This window comes from Erpetoichthys calabaricus, chromosome 6 (genome assembly GCF_900747795.2).
Source record: "Erpetoichthys calabaricus chromosome 6, fErpCal1.3, whole genome shotgun sequence".
Taxonomy (NCBI): domain Eukaryota; kingdom Metazoa; phylum Chordata; class Cladistia; order Polypteriformes; family Polypteridae; genus Erpetoichthys; species Erpetoichthys calabaricus.
In genome coordinates this window covers 186,800,421-186,815,614 of record NC_041399.2, presented here as the reverse complement: position 1 = coordinate 186,815,614, position 15,194 = coordinate 186,800,421, and the positions used below count along the sequence as shown (strand labels likewise).

General features: G+C 37.4%; 1 protein-coding gene across 3 annotated transcripts in view; it reads left to right on the top strand.

Annotated features, from left to right (window-relative positions):
* xylb (xylulokinase homolog (H. influenzae)) overlaps nt 1–15,194 on the top strand; it is a 353,065-nt gene that overhangs the window by 245,463 nt on the left and 92,408 nt on the right. Inside the window, exons 16-17 of one of the 3 annotated variants that reach the window (XM_028804172.2) lie at nt 1,340–1,398; nt 9,298–9,385. In XM_028804172.2, coding sequence (XP_028660005.1) covers nt 1,340–1,398; nt 9,298–9,385 — 147 coding nt within the window. Of the gene's footprint in view, nt 1–1,339; nt 1,399–1,646; nt 1,827–9,297; nt 9,386–15,194 lie in introns of those variants that run through there. The other 2 variants (XM_051929119.1, XR_007935308.1) reach the window with 2 other exon arrangements.

Here is a 15,194-nt window from a genome sequence, read left to right as displayed (position 1 = left end):
GCTGTTGTTTGTGTCTTGCAATCGATATAAAAAAAAACATAGTATGCAATAGCAATACATAAGGACCATAAAATTCAAATAAGAATAGGAGCATTCAGCATATGGGAAAATGCTTCTAGTGTGCACGTGAAATATTTTAAAGAATCACAGAGACCTCTTCTCTGTACAACACCTCAGTTAGTACAGTGGGTTAGAAAAATCTGTCTCAAATACCTATTTGTGAAATAGCTATGTTTTCAAGCAGTGATGGGAATTTTCTTCAGTATTTCTGATATAGCTAACTAATCAAAAACATGAAAACACTGATCCAGGAAGCGATGTGCAAAAACTCGATTTGAAATATATGTTGTGCAGCATGTCTCAAGTAGTGCAAAATTGAAATTTAAATTCTAGGGCCTGCTTAACACTAGAATTACCAAAACCTACAAAAAAACTCCGGCCCACCTTAAATCCCTTCGCGCCTCTCCATCAGTGTCTTTTGTTTTGTAAATGTTTCGATAAGCACAAGCAGCAAGATGCCTGCTATACCATCCCCCCCACCGCCACAGAAAGGGCAAAAACTTCTTCCAGCTCAAGCCTTGATTATCTTGGAGTGAAGTGCTGGAGTTTTAGAGGGGAAATAATGTATTTTTATTTGGAACACATGCATTTCATGTTTTACTAACACATGAAAATCATTTCTGTTTTAACGATGTGTTTACATAGATTGCTATAGTTACAGAACACACATAAAGCTACTTGTTGCTTGTGTTGATCGACACATTTGCAAGACAAAAGACGCTGATGGAGAGGTGCAAAGGAATTTAAGGTGGGCCGGGATTAGACTCCGTCCATTCACACCCACACTCACATTTAAGTCAATTTGGAATGACCAGGTAACCTAACCATGCTTGACTTTGGGGTTGAGGGAGTAGTGTAAAACTCCACATGAGTATCATCCAGGTGTGAGACTTAATCCAGGGTCTGTGAGACAGTAGTGCTGTCTTCTGTGCCACTTACAGTGCTGACATTAGTACTTAGTAAGTCAAACAACCATTCTTATACATTTGATTGTCAGATTTTGTCTTTGAATCACAGTCAAATTCAAATAGTGAAACTTAATTTTATAGTCTTGCTAAAAATAAACAAAAGCTATTTTATATATGTAGATTTGCACAGTTTTTGCAATGTCACTTTGTTAATGAAATAACTGTCTCAAACAAAATCCGATGAAGATTTTATTGTGCAAATATCATGCTGACAAGAGGCTGCTTGAAATACTTCAAGGAGATTAATAATTACATAATTGTTTTAATACAGAAACTTCAAAATAACAACCTTGCTCTCTTTTTTCTTTTAGTTCATGGAACTCGCATCCTAGCAACTGGAGGAGCATCTTCAAACAAGGATATCCTCCAGGTAAGATATGAAGCATAGGCCAAGAATGCCTCTGTGTACTGGTAAAAGGAAATTAATTAATTGATAATTAGCAATGTCTACTAATGAAAAACTAGTACAGGGTGGTCAGATGTGGTGTAAAAGCATTCAAAAAGCTGAACATAATTTATAGTGCTCTGAAAGAATTATGTCAACCACATTCTTGTACTCTTTGTTTTGCTAAAACAAACAGCACATGGTGCATGAACACAACGGATTGGGAAGGTAAGCCGTTATAAATATCAATTCTGAAAATCCCAATACCTAAACCTAACCCTTTCTTCCTCTGTTTTTGCCTTTCACAAACAGTACCATAGCTTTTTTAACCCCTGAAAATGTAGAGTTTTGAAATCTCATAGACTGTGATTGCAGTCTGATTTGTTTATTCTTGTTATGTAGCCCTTCCCCAATTGGATACTGCTCATTACAATGTGTCATTCCTTGATTAGTCACCCTTCATGGAAAAATAAAACACATTCCAAAATGTGTGTGCAGATATGGCGGAGTTGCTTTACATGATGCTTGTTAAGTTATTTACCTTTATGCATCTAAATTGCATTTTGTACAGTTTGAATTTTGCATATATGCTCAAAAGAGAAATTATTTATCTGGGAGCTACTATTTTCTGATAAATCCTGTGCCTGTGGCATTAACCGTACCTTTTTTGTGCTGATGTGCTCAATTCCAGTGTTGGCAAACGTCTACATCATTTGCGATATTGGTTGTTTTAGTGTGGGCAAAGAGACACTTTAATAAATAGTGTAAAAAACCCTAGCATGGACTTAGATTGTTTTTGCTTAAAAACATAATTTTTAAGTGAAAACTTAGTAGCGTGGACAGAGAGCCTAATAATGCCTTAGGGAGGCTGTGTAGTATTGTTTTGGTCACTAATTGGTTTCAGTTTCAGTCATCAAGTAAAAAACAAGTTTATAGTCAATTTATTACAAAGCTGTGTGACATTTTTAAACCACGTTTCTTTTTTTTTTCAATAATTCTTTTTTCATTTATATAGCGCTTTTCTCACTACTCAAAGCACTCAGCAATTGCAGGTTAAGGGCCTTGCTTAAGGGCCCAACACAGCAGAGTCCCTTTTTGGCATTTACGGGATTCGAACCGACAACCTTCCGAGTGATCATTTTATCTGTTGAATGGAATTGCGTGTTCACTAAACTGGAGAAGGATTTATTTCAGCAGGAGGACCGATCCCTTGCTCTTACAATCGCACTTTTTTCTCCCACCTTTATTGTTACCTGAGGCACACAAGACTGAGGACAGTGCTCCATATGACTTAGAAAGTACAACTTTGTATAAGTTCTGTGTATAGACAATTATCATAAACACTGATGGAAATGAGTATTTTGCGTAATGCAAAACAGTGTAAATAAAAATTACAATGAGTTTAAAAGTGCAGAAAGAATGATTTTACATTGTATTAATTTCCTCCACATTTATTATGTGTTCAAGTACATAAATATCTGCTATTGATATTTATGTAGTTAATGGACAAGCAACCTTTTGCTTTCTTGCTTATAGCTTTTTATGGTTCTTGGTGATTCTGAAGAATCACTGTGCAAGGCGAACACACTTCTTTTAAAGAAAGGTATATATATATATATATATATATATATAGAATGGTACAAAACAAAATGTCTGAAGGATGTAGGAGCCTGAATACCATTTTCTTTCTAAGTCTGAGAAACAAATTAAATTGGTGGCATTCTTTATTGCCATGAGATGTAGAGAGCTTTTTGGGAGCTGTGTTTTAACATTTTTTAATAAGATACTGTAGCATTCTTCACTCATAAATCATATAATCTTATTTTTACACAAATGAGATAAAAAGTTCTAATATTACTTATAGCATGAATACTGTAGATGTAATGCAAGTAAACGTAGGGTACTGCCTAAAGTATGTAGAAAAGTTAGATCTGAATACAAAATGGGAGGTCTAAAACATGAAAGTACACCTTATAAGAAGGACCCAGGAGCCACAGTTGATCTGTCACTGTCTTCATCCATCCATTTTCCAACCCGCTGAATCCGAACACAGGGTCACGGGGGTCTGCTGGAGCCAATCCCAGCCAACACAGGGCACAAGGCAGGGAACCAATCCTGGGCAGGGTGCCAACCCACCGCAGGACACACACAAACACACCCACACACCAAGCACACACTAGGGCCAATTTAGAATCGCCAATCAACCTAACCTGCATGTCTTTGGACTGTGGGAGGAAACCGGAGCGCCCAGAGGAAACCCACGCAGACACGGGGAGAACATGCAAACTCCACGCAGGGAGGGTCACTGTCTTCATCTAGACAGTGAACACTGTACAGAAGCAATCAAGAAGGCTAACAGAATGTTAAGTTACATAGCAAGGTTTGTAGAGTACAAGTCAAAGGATGGTATGCATAAGTTTTATAATGCACTGGTGAAGCCTCACCTGGAGTATTGTGTGCAGTTTTTGTCTCCATACTACAAAAAGACATTGCAGTGATAGAAAAAGTTCAGAAAAGAGTAACTAGGCTGATTTTGAAGTTGTACCTTTTCGGTTTAAGCAAATGGAGATTAAGAAATGATATGGTTGAAGTGTTTAAAATTATGAAAGGAACTGGTACAGTTAATCCAGGCTGCTACTTTAAAATGAGTTTACCAAGAACACAGGAACACAGTTGAAAACTTGTTAAAGTTAAATTTCACACAATCTTAAAAAATGTTTTCTTCTCACAAATACTGTAGACACTTGGAGTAAATTAAAAAATAGTGTGGTAGAGAGTAAGACTTTGGTATCTTCAAAATTCAACATGATGTTATTTTGGAGAAATTAGGTGTCATATGAAATTTTTCTCATGTTCTAATAGTAAATACAGTACCTAGTAATAGTACGCATTTTGAGTTGTCGTAAATTAAATTGGTGTCAATATATGGTTGGTGATTTAGAAAATGAATGGATGTGCCTTAAATTAATGTTTCAGAGACATTTCTTTTAAAATGAATTTTAAGTGATTGCTGCAGTTTGTTGCATTGTATAGCATTTTGTGGTGATGTATTCATTAAATTTCACAGTATAATATAAAGGATGATTGATTACTACTTTATTTCAGTATCTATATTTTATCCATTTTGTTTTCAAAATACACCACTGAAACAATGTAAAGCATGGTGTTACTGCCATTGTTTAATTTTTAAAAGACTGAGGTCAATTTTGGTCAATTGATGCAGATCCCCTCATTCCTCTTACTGATTTCATTGCATACAGTAGTTACAAGTTTCCTTGACGATTTTCCCTCAGCAATTTATTCTTAAAATGAGATGGGTGTTATGAGAAAGAAGATGGCGTTTACCACATTGTCCCAGAACACGTTTTCCTGTTGATCTAACACATATTTTGGAATGTTCTGGCCACATTTAAATGATGTAACGGAGAACGATTAGTATATGGATTTTAAGTTCAATCAAAACTATTTAAAGGACAAAAATAAATAGCAATGACATATGTGATGGCTATACCATGAAACTATCAAGTGTATGTACTACAATTGTGAATGTTGAGGAGAAGCAGTGCATCCAGTGTAAACGAGTGCATAATGAATATTCACTTCACTTTTACAGGCAAAGTGAATGTTCGATATATTTACAAAAATGTCTTGGGTTTTTCAAGTATAACTATTTAAAATGCTCAGAAGTGTTTTTTTCACTGTTTTAGTTCGTGTTTATGAGCTTGTTTGTTGTTTGTAAGTTGTCAGCATTTCTAATCCTTTTCATATTACTTGTCTTAGTTTAGAAGTTTATCCCTGTGGAAATATTTTAAAAGCATGGTATGATGTTAAAATTGTAAAAGAACAGTGGCAGTTTTATTTGTAGCATATCATCTTGAGGTTTCAAGGTAAGTTCCACATTTGTCTAGTAATACTTGCTGAACATGACACCATGCTGCTCATTGGTTAGACATGTAAGTAAGACTTTCACTGTATTATATACTGTACATTTGGCAATATATTTGAACTTGGACTTTCTAATTCTCTCTGTTTCTCTTTACTGAGTGATTATGGTAGACATCCTGGCTTCTGAAGCGGGATGCAAACTCCGATAGAACCTAACTTCAATTTAGTTCAATTCAATTTATTGATAATAAAGAGAACATTGCCATTCTAAAGAGTAGACAAAACAACATCAAAGAGCAGGGGCACCACCCTGGTAACTCTGTATAACTGCAAAAATTATAAGCAAAAAAAAAATATATGCAACAAGTTGTAGACAAGAGCTCAAAATAGAACTGATTCAAAATGGCCAAATGTGTGGTCATATCAGTTCCAGGCTGGAAGGGGCGGGTCCAGGAGGTCAGACAATGGAAGTGACATCAGTGGTGGAACGGTCGTCAATCTTCCATTCTGCAGAGGGAGGAAGAGACAAGGCATTAGAGTACGGCGTCAACCCCTGATTCGGTGGGTAATTAGCATCACCAGAGGCCTTAAGCTGCCTCCCATGCACCCATGTGTGACAAGAAATTGTTGCTGGCCTCAGTAATGCAGAACCACACAGTGAGAATATAGCATATGGTTCAACATCACAGCAGACACAATTAAGTTCAATTTCAGGCTTATTGTCAGATTTACAGCTTACAATGAAATTCTGAACTTGCACACCTGACCAGCCTTTAAAACACTGCCATGCTCTGGCATCATGATCAGCAAGGAATGCAATGTCGTCTTTACCTTAAAACCTAGGTTAATGCATTATGTAAGACAAAGAGGCAAAAGTAAGATAAAGTATTTGAGCCTTAAATGATGATTGAAAAAGTTTGGGAAAGAAAGGCAGATGAAAAAATGATGACAATCATCATATAACTGCTTCTCAGACGCAAGTCATAGACTGAAGGGATGTGGTGGTGGAAACTCTTGTAGGGGGGCCCAGAAGGAAGAGGTGGGTTTAATTGATCGAAACCGGAAGTGACATCACTCTTTATCACACCTTTAATCTTCTGCTCTGAAGGCAAAAGGAAAGGAGAGGCATTAGGTAACAGTGACAACCCTTGACCCCTTACCTGCAGACGAGCCCTGATGTTGTCTCCCAATTGTTTGTGTGTGATGATTAGTTTATACTTTTGGGTGAAAATAATATGGAGTTAGTGCAGTTTTTCACCAGATCGGTGGCATTGCCATGAGAGCTAGAATGGTGCCATTTCACCCTAGCACTCTACGTCTTCACAGGTAGGTCATCAAGCATGGTCATGACTGATCCTTCCACAGGAGCCTTTATTCTAACCTTCCTTTGATCTTCTTCTGTTGACCACAAAATCTACGTAAACTTCTCATCCACGGCTTATTTCATAGAGACCCACATTCTTTACCAGGCGCTCTGAGCCATAACAGGAGCTGCTGTGTCACTTGAAATGATTTCACCAACGTTACCCTTGTATCTGGTCCTCTGGTATTTTCAATATTAAATAATGAGCCTCCCGCCAATTTGAAAATCTTATTTACAGTATTTCTTGTAGGAAGCGTCTAGCCATCTACATAAGTAAAACCAGAAGAATGCTAGTGGAACGTTTCAGGGAGAACACTCGAGCTGTTAAAATCAAAGACCTTACAGAGCCTATTGTAGAACACATCCTTTGACCATAGCCAAACTGATCTCCCTGTTTTGGGACAGGGCTTCAAAGACACTTTAAAGAGGAAATTCTCACACTGGGATCACACATTTCTCCAGGTCTTAATGACCAACTAATTTTTTAATCTGTCTCTTCATCTTCACCAATGGCAGCTTATTCTCACCTACTCTCGCTTTTTGTACTTTTACTGTATCTCCCCTGGCTTTGTACCGTTTCCCCTCGTATATATGTTACCTGCTTTTTCCTTTTCAGGTGCACACCTGATGAAAAGCCGGAACGTGTCCTTTACGTTCTTTTCTTTTCAGTGTGAAAGTAACCTTTAACCTTTTTTTCATAATAAGCTAGATGTTCGTCAAACATTCCAGTACAGAAAAAAAGGTCATCAGGCATTTAAAATGACGGGTTATTTGCAATGTGAGACTCTCAAATTCCTGACTTTAAAATTTAATACTGTTACTATATCATCTTTTAAGGATAATAAAATCAGAATCCAATAATCTAATATACATTTCTGTCTGGCAGCACTCACCTTATTCCTTGTAATCATTTCTTCTCTTTTTTATGCTGCTTGTGCTACTGAACGACCAGTGATAGGAGACTTGGAAGGGCAGAATGCACCTCATCCCAAGAAGTTTGCAAATGCACACAGGCTGTGTAATTACATGTCATGGACCTCTCCCAGTAGGCAGTACCTGGTATATCTTGCATGAAAGATGCCCAAGGGACATCTTCGTTATATACAGTATATCAAAGTCACCTCAACAGGCTTTCCCCAATCTATAGTCGCTAAAGCTCTCATCAGGTGCCTCTCCTATTGTCATACTTATCACCCTGTCATTGAGAGTGAGCCCCCACAAGTCTGCAGTTAAACCTCACCTCATTTACTTATATAATATAATCCCCCCAGAAACTACTTACCGGTTTACATCATAGGTAAGAATGGGATGTATCTCACCCATTAAAGCTCTATCTAAAATTATTTTTGATTCAACTTCAAATGTCCTTATAATGCCAGTAATGATTCTGATGACAATTTTGACTTTCACTGTGGACAGTCTACACAACAGCATAATTCAGCCTCTTTGGACTGAACCTAAATAAACTGCTTGGGTTACTTGACCACCACTTGCAGGCTGGTAAATACCACCCCTTTCAAGAGGCTTTGGGGATAGGGGTCACTACCTTTATTGTGGACATGTTTCAATTCTGAATTGCTCATTGTCTGGACCAGTCTGCAAGGCCTATCCCTACTGGAGTCCCAAATCTCTTGATGCAACAGATGCAAAGACAGATGTAGTCACCCTACTGCCTCAACATAACATTGTCACAATTCGTGGAAGGATATTTGTCAGTGCACCAGTAAATATCTTAGATCAGGGGTGTGCAACTCCGATCCTGGAGGGGTGCAGGTTTTGCTTCCTTACACTTTCTTAACATTCATTAAGATTTGTGGTGTTATTTGACTAACTTTCCCTTTTATTTTAATGACCTTGTTTTTTTAAGACTCAGTCATCTGAATTGCTTTTTTTTTCCTTAAATGGCATCCAAACAAGAATGAGATGTGAAGTGAGCCAACAGATGACCAACTAAGTTGGGGCCTCAAACTCCAACCAGTTTCACTCCAACCAGTTTTTAATTAAAAATCGATTATATTTGTTACTTAAACCTGTTATCTAACTCCATTGGTTGTTGATCTCATTCTGCCACAACAGACATTTCCAAAACTGTTCATTTTGTTGTTTTCTAAGATCACCATCAAAATGTTTTGTTGATGTGAGCATATCAACACTACTGAGACCTTTTTACTTATTGATGGACACAGGTTAGCTGATCATCTTTTGACTAATTTTGTGTCTCATTGTTGTTTGACTGGTAATTAAGGAAAAAAGGAACAATTAAGTGCTGCAGGTCTTAAATAGCAAGTCAATTAAAATTAAGGCAAAAGAAGTTAATTAGCAGCAAACTATTCACTAATTAAGAAAATACTTAAAATGAAAGCCAGCAGCCACTGTAACCCTCAAGGATCAGAGCTGGACACAAATGTAAAATATTTGTAAATGATGTTTGATGATAAATATTGTTGCAGATCCAATTCTTTTTCCTAACTATGTAAAATTTCAATAGTGAGTTCTGTTTAATTCTTACCTTAGAAGATAGATATTAACAAATGTGTACTTTTTAATGAATTGTACTTTTTAATGAAGTAAATATATATAATTAATGGAAGATACTTTTGAATGCCTCCCTGACTCCTGCTCTGATTATGTTGTAGGTCTTAGCTGATGTGTTCAATGCTCCAGTATTCACTATTGACACCACGAATTCTTCATGTCTAGGATGTGCTTATAGGGCAAAGCATGGTAAGACTATATATCTGGAAATATATTTATTGTAAAAACACACATTTGAAAAACAATGTCTATAAGGTGCTGCTTTGTTAATGTTTGTTAATTTTACATGTGAACCAAAATTATTTTTGCTTTATTGCTTTTCATTTTCTTGTTTCTTTTTATTATATGGTGTTATTTATTGCACAGTGACACTTACCATATATACTCACGTATAAGTCGGTTCTTGAAACCCAAAAAATTGATCATAAAATCAGACCCTGACTTATACGCCCGTTCAAAAATGCAACACATAGTTTTTTACATCTTCTTGCCTCCTCCAATCTCGCATCAGTTTCTCAGATGCATCGAATTTTGTTGTAGCAGCGCAATTACCAGTTTCTTTCGCTACTACAACAATGTTTAATTTAAAACCAGTTTCGTATTTTCTTCTGATTGATAACTTACAATAAAGGTATATGAGGGTGTGAGACAGAAAAAACACATATCAGTGCAAATGTTGCTTCAGAATAGTTCGGGTATTACCGTGTAGTCACATAGGCACAAGAGAGAGAGAGAGGTTAGGATCACACGCTGATACAGCGCATTGCCGCACACACTTAGAAAAAAAAAGGCAGTGTGCTCTGTGGTTACTCTCTCTGGTGGCTTGACATATCATAATATCTTGGACCAATATTGTGAGTTTTCTGCATTCGACTTATACGACCCGACATTATAAAATACCAGAAATAATGCTGTAAAATCAAGTCCCGAGTTATCCGTGGAAGAACTTATCCACGAGTATTTACGGTATTCAATAAATGATGGCTCTTTGAAAGACGATACACAGGGTCATTGAAAAGTAGAGACTTCACAAAAGTAATTTATCTTTACAACTCTTGGGAAGTTGAGTAGGTAAGATGGTTGAGACAGAGAGTTGACCCTTCCATCAACATTCTACAAAAAATGTCCACTAATTTATAATGATTTCCAGCGCAGATTTATAGATATGTACAGTAATCCCTTCTCCATCGCGGGGGTTGCGTTCCAGAGCCACCCGCGAAATAAGAAAATCTGCGAAGTAGAAACCATATGTTTATATGGTTATTTTTATATTGTCATGCTTGGGTCACAGATTTGCGCAGAAACACAGGAGGTTGTAGAGAGACAGGAACGTTATTCAAACACTGCAAACAAACATTTGTCTCTTTTTCAAAAGTTTAAACTGTGCTCCATGACAAGGCAGAGATGACAGTTCAGTCTCACAATTAAAAGAATGCAAACATATCTTCCTCTTCAAAGGAGCAAACAAATCAATAGGGCTGTTTGCTTTTAAGTATGTGAAGCACCGCGGCACAAAGCTGTTGAAGGCGGCAGCTCACACCCCCTCCATCAGGAGCAGAGAGAGAGAGAGACAGATAAAAAAATCAATACGTGCCCTTCGTGCTTTTAAGTATGCGAAGCACCGTGCAGCATGTCACTTCACGAAGCAGCTGCATAGAAGGTAGCCAACGTGAAGATAATTCTCAGCCATCTGCCAATAGCGTCCCTTGTATGAAATCAACTGGGCAAACCAACTGAGGAAGCATGTACCAGAAATTAAAAGACCCATTGTCCGCAGAAATCCGCGAACCAGCAAAAAATCCGCGATATATATTTAAATATGCTTACATATAAAATCCGCGATAGAGTGAAGCCGCGAAAGGCGAAGCGCGATATAGCGAGGGATCACTGTATATCATTTGTAACTTCACGCTTAACAAAAGGTTTGTCAGTCTACTTTTCCCTCCTGGTAACTATGCTGTGCGTGCAGATGACATGAAACTGAGAACTTGTTTTATTATTATTATTGTTGTTGTTTGTTTGTTATTTGAGCAAGGAAACATAAAAAATTATCTATATATTTTAACAGAAATATGTGTAATCATGACATCCATTAAAACATGGAATGATTTCAAGGGAGCCACAAATATCAAAAATAGAAAGGAAAAAAGAGAATACAATAAACCACTCATTGCCTTTAAGAATTTCTATACAGATAGCCATTGTGGGAAAGCTTTTGGGAACACCTTTCCTTAAAACGTTAACTCTCCATAATCAGTTGCACAGATTACTAATCTGTGGAATACTGGTAGATGTTACACCTCTGATGCTACTTACCTTCTCTCTGTTCATACACTCACCAATCTTTAGGGGATTTTACAGTTCACAGTCGCAATGCAGTTTCACCCAAGACTTTAGTCTATTACTTGAAGACTGTTAACATGGTGTCACTTATCTAAGCGAGGCAACTGTGTTGTGTCAGCCTCCTGTTCTCCCTGACACACAAACCTAAACGGGCAGGTACCTGTCATCCAGGGGGTTATAAGGTGATCATAGTGGAATTTCCCTTTTTGTCAAAATAGAGAATCAGACAGGTCTGCCTAGATCTAAGCCTGGAGGGATACCTGATTATCCGTCTCTCTTTCTCCCAAGCTAAGTGTTGGGAGTTGTGGAGGCAATGGTGACCTTAGGGCCCTTAAGCTTCATCCTGCAGTTCCAGATCTCTGGTCCTAGCACCTGGTGTTGAGACTTTAACAGGTTTGGTTACCTGTTGCAGGCCATTGCTCACAGACCTGCATTTCCCATCCCTAACCCTGCTAAGGTGACACCACCCACATGAACCTTTGACACCAGAAAATATAAGAGGCTAGACCAAATTAATATTAAAAGATCTTTAGCGTATTTATTAAGGCATAAATATGTTAATACAAAGATAAAATCAAATGCAGTACACAAGAAATAATACAATGTATACTCTTACAATGATCCAGCAATGATGACACAGATTCAGGCCTTTCTCTCCGTTTTCAAGATGATCTGACGCTTTACAAATTTCATTCAGTTCATAAAAAATGCATAAAATTGTTCTGGTCCTCCTCCATCTTACTTAACGTTTTGTTTAACCCTGGACTTTACCTTCCAGGATGGTGTAATATCTGAAATGAACAATTTTTTTTATATGTAACAACCCCTAAAAATTATAATTAAAATATACATGTCTTTGCAATGTTAATATTTCCGTATTTCTAATTACATGTATCACAAGCTTTACACTTACTTTCATTTAAACAGTACTACTAGGATTTAAAATCTAATAATATTTCATAGCATAATATCTGAATATAAAAGCAATTTTATTTTTCTCCGATCCCACACAGGAAACTGAAAACCAGGTTAGTTCAAGTTTTTTAAGGTATTTACAACAAGAAATTAAAAAATTGCTCAGTTCAGGTCTTAATAGGGTAAGTTCAAAAACCCTCACAATGTAAAAGCTGAGATTATCAGGCAGAATTTGGCCAAACTTGTGGTATTGTCATTCTCATGGCCAGTTTATTACTCAATCTTTCTTAAACAGTCGACTGTATTTTTACAAACTAATTTTGGTTTTTTTATTATCTGACCGTCTCTGAACTATTTCTGGTTTTTAAGCTGAGCTTTTGGCAGTAGGCCAGAGTGGTCTGATTTTTTGACAGGACCCCTGGTATTAGAGAGTTGTCTGCCCTCTGTCATCCAGATTATCAGTTAAATTGGTGTAGAACTTCATTCTATCTCACTCTTTACCTCTTTGGAGGAAGTTAATTTGACTAATTGACACCTTAAAGGCACTGTATAAACTGTGAAGTCTAGGGGCACCAATGAGCTCCAAACCCAAACATGAACACACAAGCCAATCCCAGATTCAAATAAAGGGTCTTTAATTATAGACCTTGTGAACACAAGCACAAAACTAGTTGTTTCTTCTTCTCTTTCTCCTCCTCTCTTCTCTTCTCTCTACCGCAATACTCCCTTCCAGTCGAGTGTTGCCTTCCATCCTCCCAGCTCCAACTCATATGGACAAGGCAGCGTGGTCCCTTTAATTGAGGATCTAGGTGTACTTCTAGTGCCAGGGCTTTTTCTCATTTGAAGTATTTCTGGGTCATACGCAAGTTCTCAATAACAACGCCCTCTTGTGTCACCTTATGAACCCCAGCAGGGCTGCATTACCAGACTACATTTCCTGGCATGCCCTACTGGTTTCCAACCAGGCACAGATATCCAGGGCTGTTGCCATCTAGCATCCTGAGGGAATAAACGGTCCTCAGTGAGAGTCCTTCCTTGCTCTTCCCTTTTATTCTGGTAAGAAAAGGTACTCCAAGTATATCTGGCCGGGACACCAGTCTATCTGCATGGGGCTTCCCACCTAGGTAAGGAATCTTCCTCTCCTTTGTCTAGCATGTCTGTCTATCCATCTGGGGAGTGTTTCTCTCTGGGATGCCTGTTCTCTTGGGGCCTACCGTCCAGGTAAGAAACCTTCCCCTGTCCTGGTCGGGATGTGACACTTACAAAATAAATGTTTTTGGTGGCAGTGGTGGTGTCTTTGACACTGAAAATATTTTGATATCTCAACACTGTATTATACAGTATAGAGAGAACTTTATTAGACAGATAGAACTTTATTTGTTCCTGGAGGGAAATTAGTTTTTTTACAGAAGCTCTTTAAATAAATAAATACATAAACAGATAGATAAATAAAATATTTACACACACAGACACTATGGACTGAACACACACTAGAATGACTAAAAAGGAAGAAAGTTTTAAAAAGAAAGAAAACAAAGCTTCTGACTTGGCAGTCACAGTCGTAGTGAGACATGATGAAGGCGTATTGCTGTTGGCATAAAGGAACCCCCATAGTGTTTCTTGACACACTTATGCTGAATGATTCCTTGGCTGGAAGTACTCAGTGTTAGTGTGTCAGAGAGGGGATGTGCAGAATTGTTCATAATGGCACTCAGTTTTGATTTAATTCTGTCTTTTGCTATTACCACGGGGGGTCCAGAGTGCATCTCGTAACTGAGCCTGCCCTTTTAATTAGCTTGTTGATTTGGTGGACCTCTCTGTACCAGCCCAGCACTGGCAATAACAGAGTTACAGAAGATGTGAAGGATGATCAGTATATAGTGGGAAACAGAAAAGTGCATACAAACCTCCATTCTTCATTGATGCCATTACAAATAGCTTCAAGCCTTCATGGTCTGTTCTCCATATTTAGAAACTATCTTCATTTTTCAATGATTTTATAGATGATATAAACAGCTTTTATAATGTGTATCTTAAAAGATAGGCTGATGTCAAACGTAGTGCTTACATTGAAGGTTGATTCAGTAAAACTAATGATCAGTCCAACTGAGATATCACTGAAATTTATTTTCAGCATGGATAAGATATTGCTTTTCTTCATCAACTTACAGATTTTAAAAGAAGTAAAATATTAATGATAATAAGTCAGAAGGCAAAGGAATTTTGTGTTATCTTCTGTCAAGTGATCAAAATATCTGGATGTTTGTCAGATGCCTTCTTATATTACAGATCATTCTAAAATTAGGATTTAATTCAGCTTATTTAATATTTTATATGCTGTCTGGATTTTTTATGAATCCTCTTTACACAAGTATACAGCATGTGGATGTTCTCAGTTTTTAATTTACTCAAACTAATGAATAAAAATGTGCGCTGCAAAATTAATTTTCTCTACAAAGTTCATAGTCTTCTCCAGCACAGTAACCGCCAAACAGAACTTTTTGGATGATTAGACGTTTAGTGAATATAAATAGCCCTAGTCCCTTAAAGAGAACAGAACATAAATTTCCATTCTGAATTTATGTGTTCCTGCTCAGGGTAGATATGCATACTAAGGTACTCCGGTACACGATGTTGTCAGTGAAAAACTGCCTGCAGTCTTTGGTGCTCATCAGGAAAAAGCAACATATCCCTAACCCTCCTGTGTCTTTCAAAGGTTAGGGACACTTCTTCCAAACTC